This window comes from Panthera uncia, chromosome E1, assembly GCF_023721935.1.
Source record: "Panthera uncia isolate 11264 chromosome E1, Puncia_PCG_1.0, whole genome shotgun sequence".
Classification (NCBI taxonomy): Eukaryota; Metazoa; Chordata; class Mammalia; order Carnivora; family Felidae; genus Panthera; species Panthera uncia.
The window spans coordinates 54556193-54578766 of record NC_064814.1 but is presented as its reverse complement, the minus strand read 5'-3'; the positions used below and the strand labels follow the sequence as shown (position 1 = coordinate 54578766).

Here is a 22574-nt window from a genome sequence, read left to right as displayed (position 1 = left end):
AGCTTCTGAGAAACCCTGCAGATTCGGTAGGTGGCTCTAGACCGGTTCGGAGGCTCTCCTCCCCGCGTGCGCGCACTGGGTTTGTGCAAACATTCCACCCCCCCCCCCCCCCCCCGCCCCGTGCAGGGAAGAATGCAGCGGGAGGCCGCCTGTGGTACATCTCGGACCTTTCTAGAAGCGTGCCCGCACTTGTGAAGTCGCGGCAAGGAAGGGGAGGCCGGCACCGAGCGGGGCGGCGCCCCGGAGAAGGAAGCGGGGTCCCCCACCTGGAGTCCACACGCTGCCCATGGGCACCCCCGTTGCCCGGGGGGCCAGGCCTCTCCCCGCCTCCGGGAAGCGCTCTCCCCCAGTCCTCGGCCTGCTGCTCCTGGTCTTCATCAAGCAAGTAAGAGCGCGTTCTCACTGTTATTGTTACAATGATTGCTGTTAGGACCACTTTTGTATCTTTTCCGATCTGAGAAGCCGTGTGGGGCTCTGGTAGGCAATTTGGAAAAACATTAAGACGGAAGCAGCGAGAAACCACAATGTAGGTATTCGGAGGCCATCGCTGTTCGTATTTTGGCATGTTTTCTGCAAATCCTATGCATGCTTCTAGGCAGCTGAAATCGTGATGTATAAAGCGTTTTGAATCCCACTTTCCCCTTGACATCATTTATATTAGCATTTCCCAGGGCCCACGTGAACTCTGTCAATAACGTTCAAGGGGCGCCTGGGTGGCTCAGTCGGTTGAGCGTCCGACTTCGGCTCAGGTCACGATCTGGCGGTTCGTGGGTTCGAGACCCACCTCGGGCTGTGTGCTGACAGCTCGGAGCCTGGAGCCTGCTTCCCATTCTGTGTCTCCCTCTCTCTCTGCCCCTCCCCCACTCACTCTGTCTCCCTCTCTCTCTCTCTCTCTCAAAAATCAACTTAAAAAATTTTTTGTAAATAGCATTTAAACTTGTCACATAGGTCCTCTTGTCTGCTTTTACAGTTTTCTCAGGCCTGATTATTTAGGTTGATGGACAGTGGGTTTTTTTTTTCCTCCTTTCCTTTCTCCTTTTCCTTCCTTCTCAGTATGAAAATATAGAATGAGCATTGGTTAAAAAATTAAGCGTATGCAATCTGACGAAGTACAAACACCAGCTATAAATCACTGGATCCCCACCCCCCCAGAAATCACCCTCGTTCGCTTTGGGGGTCTTGTACTTTCAGACATTTTTCTGCCATTTATTTCCATATAGTTTTTTTTTTTTTTTAACATAGGCTCGGACTATAAATATTGTATTGCAACCTGCTTTCGTCTTAACGAAATACAGTAAGAGCTAACACGAGCTAACACTTGGATGGAACACTCACGATGTTCTCCAGGGCCGTGCCTGGCACGTCCTGTGTACTAACTCATTTCGTGCTCTCAGCAACCCCGAGAGGGAGGCCCTCCTGTTAGAAATGCCTCCTCTGCCCCCGTAACAGGGAGGGCCGTGTCCCTGATCTTGTAAGTGTGCACCTCATCGGGCTTTCTTTGGTGCTAACCCGGGACCAGACGGGCAGAAAACACCCACCAAATTCTCTGCATCCGACTCCTCCCCGAGACTGCCTTCAAGCCCTCACGGACTGTGGATGTGAGCCCGATGGATGGTTTCGTGGAATCCCTGCCATGGTGGCAGCCTCTGGGCGGGCCGCCATCGTGCTCCTGAGAGCCAACGGGTTGCCGGGCGAGTCCCTACGGAACTCGCCTCCTGGCTTCAATCTTCTGTACGTGGCACGTTAAAACTGAACAAAGAGCTGTCTGGCCTCGTTCCCCTTCTACGCACGATCACGCATCGATCGTCCCCTAAGTGCCCACCACCGCTGTAGCATCGTCCCGCTAGGTCCCCGCCACGAGCCTCGGACGGAGGTGTTATCACCGAGCCCATTTTACAGTCGGGGAAATTAAGGTCGGTGGGAGTTAGACGGTCACCTGAGATCACGTGGCTCATGAACAGTGGCACCAGGGAGTCAAGTCAGCCCGTGGTGTCTGAAGTGTTCTCGCTTCCCTGGCATTCCTTTGGGAGCTGTTGACATACGGAATATATACGTATATATGTTACGGCAGCGAAATTTGCAATGTGTCAGGCCGGCTTGTGACACTGAAAAAGCCACACCTCAGCTCTATCATTTGGCATTCTCACAATCAATACTCTTTCCAAGCGAGCAGTGTCCCTGGTCTGCCACCCGCATCTATTTCCAGAAGCTCTTTCCTCTGTCTGTCCTCCAGTGTGCATCTATAGCCCCAATGTCCCCCCCTCCTCCCCCCCCGCCGCCCCGCTCTTGGTTCTCAGTCTTAAAAACCCATATTTTCCCTCCAGATGTTTACACGACGAGGCTTTGCATAGACTTTCATGATGGATTTTGCTCACAGATGCTTTCCCTGCCTGGAATATTAATGACTATGGCATGTTTTCTGGCAGAAAGTCTTCATAAAATTCACTTCATGAGAAATTCTCAGGGATGGTTTAGTTTCGAAATCCAAGCAGGTTCCACCCCCCACCCCCCACCCCAACTCATTTAAGTGAATGAGCAGTTGCTGTGGCTTTAAAAAACATGAACTCTCTATCGAAGGCTCTTGGAGAAACAAATCTGTGACTCTTTGGTGCATTGCTGATGAGAGTGTAAAAAGGTGCATATTTTTAAATTAAAAAAAGTTTGGCGAGGACAGTTTGGCGCTATGTTACCAGAACCCTTTAAAAATGTGTATCCTTGGGGCGCCTGGGTGGCTTGGTCGGTTAAGCGTCCGACTTCGGCTCAGGTCATGATCTCACGGTCCGTGAGTTTGAGCCCCGCGTCGGGCTCTGTGCTGACAGCTCAGAGCCTGGAGCCTGTTTCAGATTCTGTGTCTCCCTCTCTCTCTGCCCCTCCCCTGTTCATGCTCTGTCTCTCTCTGTCTCAAAAATAAATAAACGTTAAAAAAAAAATTTAAAAAAAATAAAAAATAAAAAAAATAAAATAAAAATGTGTATCCTCTCTGGCCCAGAAATTCCAATTGAAGGAATTTCTCCTAAGAAAATGAAGATGTGCTCAAACATTTAACTGTGAATATTTTCAGTGCAGCATCATTTCTATTAACAAGCCTCTAAGCTAGTGCAAGTGTTTCATGCTAGAAGATTTAAAATTATATCACATGTGTTCATAGAACATTATGTAGCTGTTTAAATGGCATTTTAAAAGTATGGGTCTTGAAATGGATACATAGTCACCCTATATCTTCCGGTGAAAACACAAAGCAAGATGATTTCCTTTTTTGGTTAAAATAAAAAGGGAAAGAAAAAGAAGAAAGTAAACGGAAGCATGTGCACGGAGAGAAGAGTCCGGAAGGAGATGGTATTTTCTGATATAAGATTCTGATTCCACCTTCTCCCCTTTTTGCTTTCCTGTAATTTTTGTTTGATTGACAGAGAGGCAGATGCCTTCTTGAACCAAGAATACAATAAAATGTATTTAAAGCCGTCAACAGAAGGTCTTTTTTTCCTTTTCCTCTCCTTTCAGCCAAGTTAGTCGCTGATGCTGGTTGCCTGTGAGAAAGGGAAGAGGGAAAGAAGAATCGAGATCAAGTCAATTTTTCCAGTTAGAAAACATCCATCCGTGTTCTTGCCGTGCCTCTATTTTGTTTGAATCGGGCTGTGATTGAACTTGGATTTGCGTCTTGTGTTCCTTGTGTCTTTAGGACAGGTACTTGGGAAGGCAGTCTGAGTTTTTCCAGCTCCCCTACATTGACCAAATTCAGTGCTTTGTAGATTTCTTCTCCTTCTTTTTCTTCTCTTCTTTGTCCTTCTCCTTCCCCCCGCCCTCCTCCACCGCCTCCTCCCCTCCTTCTCCTCCCCCTTCTCCTTGCACTTTCAGCCATGGCCATCAGTCATGGCACAGGGCAGGAGGAGAGGGTCATGTCCATCCAGGGACAGTTCACGTGCCTGACTGATTTTATTGTCTTTTCCTCAGCCAGTTCTGGGGAAGTCCCTGAGGACATAAACAGCACCTTATCTAAGAAAGGGTCTTACTTCGGCAGCCTGTAGGATTCTGGAAGCTGACAATTTGGCTATCAACTTATGTGCTGAACTTGTGGACAATAATATAGAGTCCGCTATGGTCCTGTTAGGATGTTTATTTCCTTAGACAATATGTTAATAAACTTCCATCTTGATTCTTGCCACAACTCAGAGACAGAAAATATTAAGGGGAGACTGAAAGCCTGTTGCCTAGGGATAAATGCCAACTATTTCCTCCTCATTATCATTATCATGATTACTTGTTGGCTAATCCCCTGGTTTCTAAATTGTGTGCTAAGGTGCCTCGAGGCACCGCTGTGAGTTCACAGGGCTGCTATAAGACATTTTAATTTTTCAAGGGAAGTCCAGCTCTACGTGACATCCGCCGGACCTGGCTCAGGGTAGTTCATAGTTTCAGTATTCGGTAACACTCCTCTCCCTTTGATGATGTTGGATCTCTACAGAGCTGGCAGTGTTTTGCAGATGCTATCATAAAAAGCAAGGACCACCCAAACATCAGTATGGAACAGGGGCAAACATGGCTGTGTCCGATCTGATTCCCAGATTTGGGAGGTTGTCTAATCTCCGGTGGGCACACAGTTGCTAGGATGCAAAAGTTTCTTAAGTTGTTTGGCCCTACCTACTAAACGAATGGGACTTTAGGCATTTCTTTTGGCTTAGGGGTGCTGTGGGGGAAATGATGGAGCCACTGAGGGCACCATGAGTTGAGAAAGTTTGGGAACCCCTGGTCTAACAATGACTATACCAATTCTTCTTCAAAAAGCTAGCCGTGTGATTCTTTGGGGAAAAAATGTGAAGGAACTATTCCCAGACCCCGTCATGAATTCCATAGCACTGGGGGGTGGGCCACGCAGGGCAGAGGAGGGGGAAGGCAGATTGGACTAATTACTCAGAAGGTGGAAACTGGCTGCCCCATTGGGCTCATAGGTGGTTGGGGTTTTTTCGTGGGGGGTGAGGGTGATGGTGGTGCTGGCTGTGTGTGTGTGTGTGTGTGTGTGTGTGTGTGTGTGTGTGTGAGTGAGATCACATATTTAACCCCTCCTGTGTTCAGCCCCACCCCAACTCTGTCCCACACCTGTGCTTCTGTTTCTTTAGCTGGAATTTGGGGGAAACTGAGGACAATAGCTCCTGCCCTGTGCTAGGGGCTTGTATTCAGAGATGAAAAGACACATGTCAGCCCTCAAGGAATATATGGGATAGTGAAAGGGTTGGACAATTCAAGCCCCAATGACAATACAACACAATGGGCCATAGGACTTGTTTATGTGTGGGGTCACTGGGGAGAAGGGTCACTAGCTCAAGACTTGAGTGACAGAGGTGGTCAAGCATGATCAGGGGTCATTAGTCTCGACTGAACAGGGGCAAACAAGGAGTGAGCCAGGTTGACGGTGAGGGTGGACGAGAGGACGTTTTCCAAAGTCGTAGAAAAGCATGACTGGGGTCGAGAGGCTTGAGCTGGGGGTGGTTGAGATGTGAAGTCAAGTCAGCAGGCTGTGAGGGGAAGACCTTATGCAGGAGAGCCCTGTGGACCTATCCCTTTGGGGGCAGTGTGGACCAGGTCAGAGACAGAAGAAATGGGAGGCAGGGTTAGGCAGGAGAGAGGCTTAGGACAGAATCTGGTGCTTAGTTGAGCCAAGGAAAACTCATTTCTGGTTCATGACCAATGGTGCTGATACTGAGCCACTAGGAGATGAGGCTCTTTAGAAGCAGAGGACGATGGCATAAGAATGTCACTTGACTTTGCATGCCAGCCAATTACACAGTTGTCTTATCTTTAGCAGATTCTAAGTCCTTTAGGGCAGAAGCTGTATCTTGCTCATCACTGCACCCCTTCGGTCCCTCCTTAATGCAAAGCCTAGCGCACAACAGGTGCTCAATAAAGATGAGTTAAGTTAAAGAAGAGAAAACCCCTTTAAACCCCTTGTTTTGTTCAAAAGACAAAAGCAGTGGTACGGATATGCAATTAGATGTTGTTGGACAACTCTGTTGTCTGCAAAGCCCAAAAAGATGTGCTGTATTTTTAAGACTCTATGGGAGGAGATAGTTCATGTCAGAAAGAGAAAACTCCCAAAGCCTCAGTTTAGTAGCAGAGCATCTGTCTACCCAATCTTTGACTCTGGACCCACGGGCCGCTAGGTGGGATGGCACAGGTCCCTAAAATTCGTAGCCTTTCCCTGACAGTATCGGACCCTTCTTGGTACAATGCTTCTCTCTTTGAGATGCACATAATCTTAGGAACGTGCAAATATTCATCTACCAGGGTGTACCATTCAGGGTGACCAGGTTGCCTCCTCTTGAAACGTCAACCCCAATTGAAGATTTTGCGGCGGAAGAAAAATCTTCCATATTTGTACTAAAACCAGTGTGATTAGATCAGGAGACCCATTAGATCAGATTAGATCAGATTAGACCCATCTGTAAGATGGGACATGAGATGTTGAAGAAGTTCTGCTTCTCAGTGCAGGCCAGGAGGGTCCCTTCAGTGGGACGGTTTGAGAGTCATGGCAAAATGCTAATGAGGCCTCCTCTGTGTTTGTGGCTAACCTGGGGGTCACCGTGGTGTTTTCTGCCCAGGTTACAGGATCCCTCCTTGAGGACACAACTCGCAAGTGGGCTCAATACAAAGAGAAGTGTCTGAGAGACTTACTCAAGGAACCTCCTGGTAAGCACATGTATGAGCTACCCATGGCTGTGTAACAAATAGCTCCAAAGGTTAGTGGCTTAAAGCAATCGTCATCATCATCATCATCATCATCATTTATGATCTCTCACAGTTTCTGTGGGTGAGGAATTCAGACCAGGCACAGCGAGGATGGCTTGTTTTTGCTCTTCAGTATCTGAAGTTTAGCTGGAAGACTCGATGACTGGGGCTGGAATCATCTGAAGGCTTGTTCACACTTACGTCTGCTGGTTGATGATGGCTCCCAGCTGAGAGTCCGTTGGCCATAACACTTCCCCACATCCTGTCTACACCGCCTGGGCTCCTCACAGCATGGCGGGTGACCAGAGGCCATGTTGCCTTTTATGATCTAGCCTCAGAAGCTACTTCCTCCATGTTTAATTGGGTCAGATGGTTACCAAGGCCTACCCACGTTCAAGGAAGGGGAAGAGAGACTCCCACCTCTTATTATAAAAGACAATATGAGACAAGATGTTCATAGATGTGACTATTTATTTAAAGCCATCGGTCACAGCACACTCACCACCATGATGTGAGCGACTGCCATAGATTAACCTGGGACTCTATTGGGTAGGTGGGTGGGAGGAAGTATTATCTGAATCTGAGTCTTAACATTTCTCTTATCCAGATCTACAGTAGATTTAGAGTGTTCTAGCAACTATGCTAATAGTTTGATCAGTCCATGGCCTCTCCTGCCCTCATACTGACTCTTTGAGTACATCTAGACTCTTTTTTTTTTTTAACTTTTGTAATGATGAAAGCCAGCCCCTCCTTATCCTTCTGGCTGCTTTCAGAGTATTTCATTTAGGGGCCCACAAGAAGACAGGACATCATGAACTCTCTCTTCTTTTTCCAGACCCAAAACCAGTGCCAGCCTTCAAGCCATACCCCTCTCCCTCTGAATATTTTTTTCAGCCTGGACTGGTAACAATCAATGCTTGACATCTGTTACAAGAACCACCCCTCACTTTGGGGAATGCCGAAATACTTTGCTTTCTGAAATCAAAGTAGGACAAGTCCTCTTTATTTGAAGTCATGCCGTGAGCAGCTCGGCCAGGTGAGCACTGCTTCACATAGACCATGTGCCGACACTTGGCAGTTGGGTCCACAAGACGCCTGAGCCAGCTCATAACCTGGCAGATCTGTGTCTGTGGGGTCCTGACGCCAGGAACGTGGCTGTTCAACCTGAGTGGCCCTTGCGTTCCAGACCCAATAGGAAGCAGATAGGAACGATGCTTGGTTCCCAGGAGTGAGCCGCTTACAATATGGACATTTGGGATCCGGCCTGAAACCCCTTCATTCCATTCCAGGAGGCCCATAAGGCTGCATCGTAGGTTTTTATCTTCTCATTGCCAAGTGCCAGGGTGTAAATCATCCCTTGAATTTGAGATGGTGCAGATATCTCATAATGATTGTTGGCTTGGTCTTCGAATGGAGAAATATGACCAAATAGGGGTTGGGTCAGATACATGTAACCAAGAACCTCAATTCTCCCTGTCTACCCACTGGCCATCTTGCACATTTCAGTACGGGTGTTCCAGGATCTAACTGATGAAGATTTGATGATTCTTTAGTTAATTATGGAACAGAAGGCCCTGGCTGAATCCCCAAGTGTCCTCTTGACCCCGAGTTTGTGTGAGAGTTCAGTCCATGTTAAAACAAACCAACATCAGTGTGACGTACACACTGACATAGCTGATGGGACCAGGGCCAGAGGTCAGGTTGGGTAGACAGAGTCACAGTGCTTGGGGATGCGCTAAGCTGATTCCTTCCTCCCCACACCATTCCGCAACCTTGACCGTCTGGACAGTGGGATACCCATGCTAGTTCCTGAGCAAGATGCACCAGCTTCCCATGCCAGGAAGGAGGCTCTGGGCTCCTGGGCACCTCTGCCTCCATCAGTGGCTTGGATGCTCCAACACTTCCATTCATTCTGGACCTTTTCTCTCCACAGGGACCTTTTGTAACGGGACCTTTGATCGATACGTGTGCTGGCCTCATTCTTCTCCAGGAAATGTCTCTGTTCCCTGCCCTTCCTACTTACCTTGGTGGCATGAAGGTAGTAAGTCTCATTTTACCATTTTCTGGCAGTTTCCTTAAAGGCTGCTCCCTCCTGGGTAGGCCAGTCAGGGAGCAATTAGAGAGAGAGAGAGAGAGCTCCAATCTTGTGGTCTTCTGAAGTCCTGCTCCCCACAGAAGGTCTCCTACACTGTCAGTAACACACTTTCCTTCTTCTCTGTGTACCTCTGCTTGTCTTCTGCACCTGGATGCTCCATTAATGCAATAGTCCTCTTTTCTTTGAAGACTGGAGAGTCTAGGCCCAGCTATCACTGAATTTACTGCAGGGTCATCGTGGAGAGGAGTGAGAGGTGGGGGAGAGATTGGGATGCTCACATCCCCAACTTTGGGCTTGTCAGATGGAGAAGAAGGGCATCAAAACTATCCTCGCAAGGGGTGCCCGGCTGGCTCAGTCAGTAAAGCATGCAACTCTTGATCTCAGCGTTGTGAGTTTGAGCCCCGTGTTGGGTGCACAGATTACTTAAAAATAAAATCTTGGGGCACCTGGGTGGCTCAGTCGGTTAAGGCGCCTGACTTTGGCTCAGGTCATGATCTCACAGTTCATGGGTTCAAGCCCCACGTTGGGCCCTGTGCTGACAGCTCAGAGCCTGGAGCCTGCTTCTGAATCTGTGTCTCCCTCTCCCTCTCTCTGCCTCTCCCCTACTCGCATGCATGCTCTCTCCCTCTCTCTTTGTCAAAAATAAAATGAACATTTAAAAAAAAGTTTTAATCTTTTTTTTATAATTTAAAAAAATGTTTGTTTTATTTTTGACAGAGAGAGAGACAGAGGGGGGCAGGGGCAGAGAGAGAGGAAGACAGAATCCGAAGCAGGCTCCAGGCTCCGAGCTGTCATCACAGAGCCTGATGCAGAGCTCGAACTCATGGACTGTGAGATCATGACGTGAGCTGAAGTCGGATGCTTAACCGACTGAGCCACCCAGGTGCCCCCCAATTTTTTAACCTTAAAAAAAATTACCCTTGCAATAACATTGGAAGGTGGCACTGGTGGATGGTGCTTTTAAGCCCCATGGGACTTGGATGGAATCTTTAACCACTCAGCTCGCCCCCACCCTGCCTGAAGGAAGTGGCTATTACGTAGGACTCCAGGATGATTATCCTGCCCCCCACCGGCCCCAGCAGCCCAGCCTCTTGGTGGGTTTATTCTGGAAGGGGACAGAAGCAATTACTGGTTAGAACTCTTTTGCCTTTGATCGCAGACCATCAGAGAGCAAGTAAAAAAAAATTATTCTCAAAAAACATAAGCGGTTACAAAGTTCTAGGCAAAACCAAGTGAGAACGGGTTTCTGTGCAGGCGAGATGGTGATACTTTGTGTTTAATTTCAGCTCACTAACTCATCATCAGTTAAAACCTGGTTTCGATTAAGAGAGAGTTTCCAAGGAAGAGAGATGCATGTCTCGATGGGAAAGCTAGTAGCATATTCTGTGGAACTGTGCTCTGGTCAAATCCAGCTGAAGGTGACCCAGAAGGCATGAGGACGTGATGTTTAAAGGAAGATACCAGAGTCTGCTGGACCAGAGAGTCTGGATAGTTGGGGCAAGCCAGCGTAGTGGGGTGGAAAGAGCCCTGCATGTGGGGTCCAGAGCCTGCCCCTTGCTTTTACCCTCTGGGACTTTGGGCAAGTGTCCAAGCCCTCCGAGCTGTGGTTTTCTTGTCTGCAAAGTGAAGCAAACAGTGGCTACTTTTAAGGCCACGCAGAGGAATGAACAAAAAGGCAGGCACGGAGTCAGCCGCATGGTAGTTGCTTCGTAAACGGAACTGAGGCTGAGACCGAGGTCAAGCCCTTGGATTCCTGAAGGTCTTTAAGACCCTGAATGTCCATGGGTCTCAAGGGCACATGAAACGGACCATCACCACCCGGCCCCTCCGTCCACCTGTTTTTCCCAAGAGCTAAAGACACGGGTACATTCCATTTGGGGGGAGGGGGGGAAACGTGGTCCAAAATCTAAACTTACAAAGAAGTTGAGTTCAAGGCTTTTTTTAAAAATGGGATCTGGGCTTCTGGAGTGTCCCAGAGGGAGTGTGATTCGCAGAAGGTGGGAAGTTACTCTTCTGCTCAGCATCCTGTGCGTTAAATCTTAGAATCCAGACGGGTTCTTGCAAGTGAGAAGAAAATATGGAGGCAAAGGAGAGGGTTAGAGAAGGAAGAAGGAGAACAATTCTGGTGGGAAAAGACCAGGGGAACAAGAACTCCAATCCGAGGGTGGGGAGGGTGTGATGGGGGACTGCAACGGTGACAGCCCTGAAGGGGAAAGAGAGCCACCGGGAGGTCAGGTCAGAGAGTACTAGGAGCCAGACCTTCCAGGGCTTTGTGGGGGCCAGGGAAGGACCCTGACTTGTTTTCAGACAGCCCTGGGAAGATTTGGGACGAGGCATGACATGGTGTGACTGTCGTGTTACCCATAGACCATGAGGAGGGGCAGGAGTATTGGAGGCATTTGCAATAAACCGAGAGAGGGAGAGAGGGAGAGGGAGAAGGGCAGCTCCAGGGAGGGGGAACAGAAGGTGAAAGGTGAAAGGCTGTGCTCAGACTCGGGTAGGTTGGAAGCCCGGCAGCTGACAGGCTTGGTTGATGGGCAGGATGAAGCGTAAGAGACACAGAGAAAAATCAAGGACGGCTCCAAAGTTTGGGGCCCCAGGCCTGGGAAAAAGGGTGTGCCATCAACAGAGGCAGGAAGTGGGCAGGGGGCGCAGGTCTGGGGAGCAGGTGTTGGGAGAATGGTGCTGGAGGGGTCAGTCGGACAGGCTCCGAGGGGCCCTTCGGGTGGCAGATGGGAGCTCCCTCTGGGTGGCCGTCCATTAAAGCCAGCGAAGCGTCACCATCAGCCTACTGCCAACAGGCTCAGGGTGGGAAAGTTCGGACATTTTCCATTTCTCATTTGCAAGTCCAGTCGCCAGTGGCCCAGGGAGGGGGAGACCCCTTTGGGGAAGGGTCCCGGGAATGGATGTGGCTGGGCCACATTGATCATCATCGCGGGCAGAGCATCTCAGGGAGCGGAGGGACCACGAGCTCCAGGCCACCGAGCTTGGAGGTGGCCCAGCAGGCTGGGTCCACCCCTGTCTCTTCCTCGCGACATCGCCCCTTAAGCACCAGGACGCGATGGCCCTCCGATCGCACCCCAGGTCCGCGAGTCTCCCAGCTGGGCTGTGCATCTCCGAGTCAGGGACTCAGAGGGACTGTTCTGGCTCCTGGGATTTTGGGTAAACACAGCAGACGTGAGCGGGTCGTGGTTTGTTACGAAACTCAGAAGCTTCCGTGTTTTCCTGAGGGAAATGCAAATCCCTTTTCCCTGGGATTTTCCACAGCTTTGCGGTGAGGACCTCACCACGTACTGGGGAATGGGCTGTGGCCCCTGACCTTTCTCCCAGAGCTCTGTTTACTTTTGCAGAAAACTCTGGAAGGGCCTACAGACGCTGCCTGGCTCAGGGCACCTGGCAGACATTGGAGAACTCCACAAATATTTGGCAAGATGATTCCGAATGCTCCAAGAAGCACAGTTCCGAACAGAAAGTGAGTCTGCTTGGCCCGGTGACGACGGGGTCCTCCCCTCCCCCCACCCTCCACCAGGGTCCCCCTCCACCCCCACCCACCCCCGGTTGGCTTTTGGGGCCACACAGAGAGCCTTCCTCTGAAGCCAGTCTGCCCCAGACTCACCTGGGGAAGGTCCACAGTCACACAACAGCCAACCTCTGGCTGTTTTTCTGGCTGAATTTCTTTTGCAGCTCAGGGTGACGTGTGGACCCCCAAGGACCCTCTGCTTCTCACCCCTGGCCTAGTACTGGGGTGCCCAGAAACGTTTTCATACCGTGGGCACTTAATAAATACCGAAGGGATGGTTTCACAGATTCTTTTTTTAATGTTTATTTATTTTGGGGAGAGAGAGAGAGAGAGAGAGAGAGAGAGAGAGAGAGAGGCAGAATCCGAAGCAGGCTGCAGGCTCCAAGCTCCAAGATGTCAGCACAGAGCCCGACGCGGGGCTCAAACTCACGAACCTCGAGATCATGACCTGAGCCAAAGTCGGACGCTTAACCGACTGAGCCACCCAGGCGCCCCTGGTTTCACAGATTCTGAGTCGGTGGGTCTGTGATGGGGTCTGGGCATCAGACGGGTACCTAGTTCCCCAGGGGAAGCCAACGGGCAGCTGAGGCTGGGGCGGAGGTGATCCCGGGGACTCACCAGCAGGGCTGACGTGATAGCCTGCCGCTTCCTCTGGGCTCAGGTCTGCAGGGGTCCCCTCGGAGGCAGGGGGCAGGGACAGCAAAACAAGAGTTGAGAACTGCACTCACCAAGATTGCAAGTGAAGATTTCTCTCTTTAGGAAGGTGACGACCAGGGTATGGCCTCCTCCCCTCTGCAAATGACCATATTTCCAGGAATTCAAATACTCAAAAAAACAAACAAACAAAAAAAACCCAAAAAACAAAAAACAAAATCCACAAAAAACGCAAAAACTCCAAAACACATAAAAACCAACTTCTGGCCATGTTTGCCTGTGTTTCTAATAGAGGGTTGACATTTTGTCCACAAAAGGCGAGTGATATTAGATCTTTGCTTTTCAGAGTGTTGGTAAACAAAAATCTCATCAGTTGGGGGTCCTTATGTACGATAAATGGTACTTTTTAGAGATTGTGTTAGTGCACGTGTGTATATGTGTATGTGTGTGTGTATAATTTTAATTTATAATTTTAATGATGACATTTGGTTTCCATATAACACAAGATATATCAACTATATGTGTTTTTCAGCATTGTATTTTGAAATATCCAAACACACAGAAAAGTTACAAGAATAATAAACACTCACAGACCCATTATCTAAAATTCAAACTGTCTTAATATTTCCCCGGATTTGCTTTTGCTTTGCCTCTCTTCTCGTGAAATGTCTGACAATAATTTGCAGGCATCATGAGATTTCACTCTTAAATATTCATCAGGTCCTTCCTAAGCAAAGACATTATCCCTCATGAGTACAAACCAGCAATTAACTGCATATCAGCTGATGTTTTATCCATATTCAAATATCCCCCGTTTTCCCCTCCATTTTTTATAGCTTTTCTTCCCTGGACTAGAGTCTTGTCCAGGTTTGTATAGAGCATTTCATTCTATATCACTTTCGTATCTTTTCATCTGTAATCTCCCCACCCTGGCCCATGACGCTGGCTTTTTTAAAAAATTTAAATTCAAGTTAGTTAACATATAGTGTAATAATGATTTCAGGAATACAATCTAGTGATTCATCACTTACATATGACACCCAGTGCTCATCCCAACAAGTGCCCTCCTTAATGCCCATCCCCCATTAGCCCACCCCCCACCCCCCACCCAACACCCCACCCCTCAGTTTGTTCCCTGTATTTAAGAGTCTCTTATGGCTTGTCTCCCTCTGTATTTTCATCTTATTTTTGCTTCCCTTCCCGTATATCCGCCTGTTTTTTTTCTCAAATTGCATGTATGAGCACAATCATATGATATTACAACACTGGCTTTTAGAAGACACCCCCCCCCCAAAGAACTTTGTTCTAGAATGTCACACAAGCTGGATTTGTTTGTTTCCTCGGGATGTTATTAGATGCACTCTCTTGTCTTCTGTATTTCCTGTAATCTGGAAGTTGGATTTAGAGACTTGGGAAGACTCAAGCTGATCCACACAGGTGCTGGGTACTTTGTATAGCATTACATCGGGAGACCAGAATATCGGGTGTCATACCACAGTGATGTTCTGTGCGATCATTTGATCTAGGGGGTGACAGCCAGATCTCTCCATGGTAAAGGCGCTTTTTCCTTTTGTATATTGTCAGTCATTGGTAGGACAATAGTTTGGAACCTTGGATCTTCATCCCTAAGAAACCTTTATCAGTGTTTCAACCTTCATCGATGATGCTTGCTTGAATTGATTCGAGCTGTGTCCTTTCTTCTACATTTACTAGCTGGCATTCTTCTGAGGAGGCTCCTTCCCCTTCCCTCTGGCCTTGAGCGTCTGCTCTGAGCTCACTAATTGCTTTATTCACTTATTATGATGATGATTTTGATGATCAATGTTTTTCTAAATTTAGCTAGTGAAATCCCTCCAAACTGGCTCTTGTGTCCTTTTGTGATAGTCTCGTTAGTCTTGGAGCGTTTCCTTATTTTCTGGCACAAGACGATGGTCCAAGATCATCTCGTGTTTTCCCTGTCCCGGACCCAAATCAGCGAGTTCTCCAAAGAGTTCTGGATTCTCTACGTGGAGGAATGTTATTAGAAACCAAAATCTGATTGCTAGGTGTGTTCACTGTTACTACAACTAGGACCTTTGTAGTATACAGATTTAAGAAAAAAAAATCACATTTGCAGTATGTTTTTTCCTGAGGCTATATGTTCAGAGTACAGTGCTCATAATTATTGGAAATAATTATTTTCTCTACGTGGTCATGTTACTGATTGGAGACACGGTTTTATTCAATTGTTCCTATTAGTGTTAAGGATTTGCCTTTTTCTTCTCTCTTTCCTTCTCTTCTCTTCTCTCTTATTTTATTTTTAATAAATACAATATCGACAGGGTTTGAAAGCCAAGACTATATACAAAACATTTGGTCGGAGAAACCACGCTCCTATCGCTGTCTTTACCATTTCTGCCTATCTCCTCTAGATAACTAACCATTTTAAAGATTTTTCGGTTTAGCTTTCCTTCCTTTTTTTTTCTTTTCTTCTTCTTCCCTTTTTATCAGATTATCACGCACAGCTTATGTTTCTTTTTGTAAAACTAAGCCAAAATCTAAATATGTTGTTTTACCATTTTTCTTACGTAAAAGGCAGTACATCTGAAGCCTGATAGGCATTCTGCATTTTGCCTTTTTCACTTAACAGCATGTTCGAGAAGCATTTCTCCCTTTTTTCCTTTCACAGTTGCATAGTACTCTGTCTACCCTGTGTATCTACCATTGTCCATTCACCCACTCTGCTGTGGCCACTGGGATTATTTCCAACATTTTATTGCTAATGATGCCACCTCAAATAACCTTGTATGCCTATGTTAGTTCGTATTTGTGATGGTGTATCTCTGGAAAGATTCCCAGAAATGGGGCTGCTAGATTAAAAAGTAGATGCATATACAGCTGTGTTAAATATTTCCAGAGTCCCACCCTCCCCATAGGAGTTGTGCCATTTTGCCCTCCCTTCAATGTCCGAGAATACCTGCCTTCAATATGCATACCTCAGTGTATGCATATTGCACACCATGATTACGAAGCATTTCGTAAAGATGTCTGAGTGACTTAAGACTCACCTGTTGGTACTGAGAGTGACCTGGGTGTTCTGGGGTCACTAGGGAAGTAGCCAGGTTTTACTGGAGGCTGCATGTAGAGGACAGTTTAAGAAACTCCTCTGAAGGGGTGCAGTTAAACCAATTGTTCTAGGTGCTCTTGGTACTTACGTACATCCCCTTGCCCTAACCAATTCAGTACACAATTGTCTAACTTCTTAGCGTTAGCACATGCGTTTCTTTGCTGGTTCTCTGGTTCTTGGTTTATAGCCTATCTAGAAATCCAAAACAAATGCAAATAACACATTAATGAATAATATAACTGAGGCCCCTCTTTGTGAAACAGACCACAAGTGTCTTCGAAGTTCAGAGTTGACAATACACAGAGAGGCATTCAAGGAGGACTTCTTGTAAGAGGTAGGCTGGTGCTGGTTTTAGAAGGATAGATTTAGTTTTGAGGAGAGGGGAGACCAACGAAAACAGGGACAGGACAGGATTATAGAGATCTTGATGGGGTCCGTAGAAACTAATTCTAGATAGAAATATGGTTGGGCTTGATTTGGAAAGACTCAAAAGTTACGTAGCGATTTCTGCATCCAGACCACCACTACAAGAAATGTTTAAGAAAATCCTTAACATAGAAAGGCATATATGCCAAACGGAATTTGTATCAACATAAAGGAATGCAGAGCACCAGAAATGGTAACTAGGAAGGCAAAATTTTTAATCTTATTTTTTAAATCTCTTAAAAGATAAGTGAATAGGGGCATCTGGGTGGCTCAGTCGGTTAAGCATCTGACCTCGACTCAGGTCATGATCTCATGGTTCGTGGGTTTGAGCCCCACATTGGGCTCTGTGCTGACGGCTCAGAGCCTGGAGCCTGCTTCCGATTCTGTGTCTCCCTCTCTTCTCTGCCCCTCCCCCGCTCACACTCTGTCTGTCCCTCTCAAAAATAAATAAACATTAAAAACTTTTTCAAAAGATAAGTGATCAGTTAAAGTGAAAATAGTAACAATGTATTATGGGCTCTAATATACATACAAGTAAAATGTTCAGCAGTTGCACAAAGGCCAGGATGAGGGACGTAGCAGTATGGTAAGTTAAAGATGTGTACCGTAAACATGAGAGCAACCACTAAAAAGCAAAACAAAGAGGTATAGTTAGTAGGTCATTGAAGAAAAAATTGAGTGAAAAAAATACACTCAAACCAAAATAAGGACAGAGAACAAGGACAAGACGGGACGAAGATCTAAAAACTCAGCCAGATAAATAACCCCATTAAATGTAAATGGCCTAAACACTCATTAAAAGACAGAAACTCTCAGGTTAGATTAAGAAGATAAAACAAAACAACATAAAATCCAACTATGTTCTGTCTACAAGACCCAGGCAATTGATTTTTGACAAAAGTGTCAAGGCAATTCAGTGCGGGAAAGAATAATCCTACCAAAAAAGAGCACCAGAACAATGGGATGGGAAAAAAAAGAAAGCGAACAAACAAAAAAGCAAACAACCTTAAATTTCAACCCTTGCTTTACACCATGAATAAAAATGAACTAGAAATGGATCATATACCTAAATTTAAGAGCTCATTCTATTAAACTTCTAGGGAAAAAATAGCTGAAAATATTAAGGCCCTTGGTCAGGTAAATATTTTTTTCAGGGAGAACTCAAGTGCAAGCAGGAGAGAGGCAGAGGGAGAGGGAAAGAGAGAATCTTAAGCATGGAGCCTGACATAGGGCTCGATCTCACTACCCTGAGCTCATGACCTGAGCTTAATTCAAGAGTCAGATGTTTAACTGACTGAGCCATCCAGGTGCCCTAAGGCTTTTTAAACAGGACACAAAAAGCACAACTATATAAAAAAGTTGATAAATTGAACTTCATCACAATAAAAAAAAAAAAACACTTCTGCTCTTCTAAAGACACTTAAAAAAATACAAAGGCAAGCCACAGGATGGGAGGAAATGCTTGCAAAACACTTACCTGACAAGAGATTTATATCTACAATATATAAAGAACATTCACAATTCAACATTCAGGCAAACAATCCAACTTAAAAGATGGCCAAATATTTGAACAGATACTTTATCAAATAAGATACACAGATGGCAAATCAGCACATGAAATGATTCTTAACATCATTAATCATTAGAGGAATTCACGTTACAACCCCAGTAAGAATCCTACTACATACCCATTAGAATGGCTAAAATTTTAAATACGGATGATATGAAGTGTTAGTAGAATCTAGAGCCACTGGAACTCTTAATCCACTGCTGGTGGAAATGTGAATTGATACAACTTATTTAGAAAGCCGTTTGACAGTTTCTGAAGAAGTTAAAACATACATCGTGCTACTCCCACCATTTTATGTCTACATATTTATCTGAGAGAAATAAAAACCTATGTCTACATAAAGACTTGTACAGAAGTTTTCATAGCAACTTTATTGGTGAAAGCCAAACTCTGAAAACAACTCAAATGTCCGTCAATAGGTGAATGGATAAATAAATTGTGGTATATTCACAATGGAATACCACTCAACAATAAAAAAGTAGACTATTGATACATGCTATGACATGGGGGGAATCTCAAAGTAATTATTCCAAGGGAAATAAGGCTGATCAAAAAAATAATAAATAAAGAGTACATATCATAGGATTCTTATATAAAATTTTTAAAAAATGGAAATTCATTTCGAGTGACAGAAAGCAGACCAGGGTTTACTTGGGCATAAGATGGTAGGCGGGGATGAGAGATGGATTATAAAGGGTCACAAGGAAACCTTTGGGAGGTTATAGAAATGTTCATTATCTTGAGTGTGGTGATGAGATCACAGATATATTCATACCTAAGTTCATCCAGGTTAATTCTTCAAATATGTACAGTTTATGGTCCACCAGGCATGCTTCAATGAAGCTGATAAAAGTGTTATGTGGAGACGTTTAAGGCATGATTTAGCAGGTAATACATATTCTCTGTGGGTTCTTGTACAAAAATGTATTAAGAAACATCATTTTTATGGCGATTAGTATGATGGATTGAGTGAGAAGGTGGGATTCCACTGGAAAATCACAACAACAGACTTTCCGGTAAATTATGCCCTGTTCACAATCAGGCTATCCAGAGACTCAGGGAAAATATTCCACTATTTTATTGGGTGTCCATCTAAGGGGTCATGAATGAAAAGTTGTTTTAGGAGGGCCCCATCTTCAGAGAAAGGGACTTCTATATTCTAGGAACAGCATGCCCAAGGACAGAGAACCTGTCCTCATTTCTAAGCCACCCTTTGGTGTTCTGGTGCTCTGGGCACAATACTTCCATGACACTGAGAATCTTGGTGCATCAATGCTGGGCTATGGGACAAGCCAGGAGGGTGAGACCCCCAGTGGGCTTTTCAATTCATCAAGACTCTTTGGCCTCTAAGTGTGCCAGAGAACAGTCTAAGCTACCCTACTTGGCTGTCAACAAGGCTACAGTGCCTGCCTAGAACCTTGGTCATCCTGGGAATGGAGCTGGGGGTTGGAGGTCATAGCTTCCGGGCTTGGTGGTCAGATCTACTCCTTGTCTGTGCTCAGGTGGAAAACCACGCCTTGCTGTCGACCTTGCAGCTGTTGTACACCGTGGGGTACTCTCTCTCCGTCGTCTCCCTCCTCTTGGCTCTCACCATCCTCTTGTTTCTTCGGTGAGTGGAACTTCTGCTGGCACCCTGGGATTTGCTTCCTGGCTCCCTCTAGAAGGCAGAAGACTGGGCTGAATGACATCATGGTCCACCAGAGCTGGAAGGGATCTGAGAGTCTCCAGCCCATCAACCCCGTTGTGCAGGCAGAGGGGAAAGGGATAACGATGGTCTAGTGAGAAGCACTGGGTCACTGCAGGTCACGGGACACTGCTAGAACTGGAATCTGGGAGTCCTAACTCTGATTTAGCCACTTTGGGATTGGATAGCCTCCTGTGTGCCCTGCCCTACTGGAGGCATGGTTTTTACAGAAGAGATTAAGAAACTTCTCCAAAGCAAATTAGTGAGCGGTAGAGCTGTGATTTTAATCCATGGCCCTCAGACTCCAATTAGCTATTAATCATGTGAATGCTTCCTTGGTGCCAAACATTGTTCTAACCACGTTACATGCATTAAGCCCTTTAAATTTCTTCCCTAATCAGAATTAAGGTTAATTCTAATCCTAGAAGATTAGCATTATTATTAGCCCCATTTTATAAACGAGTTGACAGAAATATGGAGAGATCAAGGAACTTGCCCAATGTCACACAGCTGGGGAGTTCTGGGGACAGGTTCACAACCAGGCAGTTCAGAGCCTGAGCATTTTCATTCCCTTACGCTGCCTTTCAGAATCCCAAAGCCTGAGTGCATTTTACTAAACCATGTTTTCAGACATCAACCAAGTGATTTATTTATGGACATCCTAAGGAGCCCTCCAAGCCTGCGTCTTGGCCTCACCCCTTCAGGAACATAACTGAGTATGATGTGGCCGAATGAACATTTGATACAGATGCAGGAGACCTAGATGGGCACTGTGGAGGCCTGGATGCTAGCTCCAGAACAGGTCCCCACATAGGCTCCTGTAGCACCAGGTCTGGCCCCTCAATCCCAGGATGTTCTATGGCTCCCCAGAGCACAGTCACGACCATATACCCCATCTAGAGAGCAATCCTTGAGCAATGGGAGAATCCCATAGCCTGTACCCCCTGCTATCCATGACCTCCTACGCTCGCCTTCCCAAAGTCCCAGAAGCAAGCCAGGAGAAAGTAACTGCCCAGCTAAGCAACTGCTTTAGTGAAGCCTAGGTTGACCAGATATCCATTTTGCCCCTAGTGCTGGAAAGAACAAGATCCAGTTCCTGCCCTTGAGTGGCACCCAGTCTAATTAAGGAGAAGGATGCATAAATAATAAAACACCTGCCTCAAGTACTGTTTAGAAATTTAAAAAGTAATAATAGCTCTAAAGCCAGGCAGGTGTGTGTGCTGCATGGGGGCACAGGCAAGGCTGTGAAGGCACAGTGATGGAAAAGGGTCCTTTTGTCTAGAGACACTAAGGACACACAGTTTTACACCAGCCAATACAAGAAAAAGAGCCTGAAGGAGGCTTCATGTGGGTGAGAGGGAGGTAATGAGAGCTGACATTTTCTGGGCACTTACTAGGTGTAGGTACTCTGTGAGTACTTTGCACCCCAAACCAGATTGGTACTACGGCGATCCTTGAAGGAAGTGCTCTCGTCCTTATAGGCAGTAGAGCCTTGGAGAGCTGTGCTTTGGCCTCAGAGTGTCTGGGTCTGAATCTCACCTCCACCACTTACTTCTCTAGGACTTTGGACAGCTGACTTAACCCTTCTGCCTCAATTTCCCAATTTGTGCTCCACGTGTACATGTTATCCCCATTTTCCAGATGAGGGAAATGAGGCACAGAGAAAATCACATAACCTGGCTGCGTGGCTCTAGAGCCTACAGGATGAATGTCTGTCCTCTAGTGATAGGTACACAGGTGTTTCCGGCACATGCCTGTTGGTCTGAGCTGTTCTTTCCTGAGGGGAGACATTTGGTGGCTCTAGAGCCTACAGGATGAATGTCTGTCCTCTAGTGATAGGTACACAGGAGTTTCCGGCACATGCCTGTTGGTCTGAGCTGTTCTTTCCTGAGGGGAGACACTTGGTTTTTTCCCTGCGCAGAAAACTCCACTGCACACGCAACTATATCCACATGAACCTGTTTGCTTCTTTCATCCTGAGAGCCCTGGCTGTGCTGGTGAAGGATGCCATTTTCTACAACTCTTACTCCAGGAGGCCCAACAGCGACAACAAGTGGCTGTCCTTCGTGTCAGAGGTATGTGCCTCCCTACCATAGCCTCCCACCCGGCAGATCAGGGCTGGGAACCGTGGGGTGGGAAAGTAGGACGGGGAAAGGCAAGAAGGACATGAAGGGGTGTCAGAGGCCTCTGGTGAGAGAAGTATCATCGGACTAAAAACAAAACCCCAAAACCAAACCCACCAAAAAACCCCCCAAACCTCCCGAGAGTGAGGCAGGTAAAGGAAATCAGCCACGGGCTGCTGTGTGCCCGCGGGTGGGAAATTTCTTCATCTGTGAACCAAAGAGCTGAACCAGATCAGTCTTTTTAAAAAACTATTATTACTAATTTTTAAAGAGGCAAAGCTTTCCAAATTGAAATCTGCCTCTGTTGGGATGCTTTTTCTTTTATCCTATTAATACTGGTTGTAGTAACTTGTTAAATTAACCTTGCACCCCTGGAATAAACCCAACTAGGTTCTGATATATTACTCTTTTTCCTATATTTCTGGATTTGTTCACTGAGGCTGTGTTTTGTTTAGCATTCTCTCATCTGCCTCAGTGAGTAATTTTCTTGTGATAAAGAAGCTAAAATTTACGCTTACGTCAAACAAAGCGGACTTGTTAACCTGTTTCTCTGTTCTCTGGAAGAACTTATTTAAGATGAGTATTTTTCTTCTTTAAATGTTTGATAGATCATTCCAGTGAAGCCACTTGGGTCCAAAGTTTGCTTTGTTGGAAGGCTTTTAACTGGGGGCTGTTT

At 46.3% G+C, this 22574-nt stretch overlaps 1 protein-coding gene across 1 annotated transcript in view; it reads left to right on the top strand.

Annotated features, from left to right (window-relative positions):
* Positions 1-286: 286 nt before the first annotated feature.
* Positions 287-22574, top strand: part of GLP2R (glucagon like peptide 2 receptor) — a 52650-nt gene continuing 30362 nt past the window's right edge. The window contains exons 1-6 of the mRNA XM_049638105.1: positions 287-385; positions 6594-6681; positions 8654-8758; positions 12166-12287; positions 19594-19700; positions 21697-21850. Coding sequence (XP_049494062.1) covers positions 287-385; positions 6594-6681; positions 8654-8758; positions 12166-12287; positions 19594-19700; positions 21697-21850 — 675 coding nt within the window. The remainder of the gene's footprint in view (positions 386-6593; positions 6682-8653; positions 8759-12165; positions 12288-19593; positions 19701-21696; positions 21851-22574) is intronic.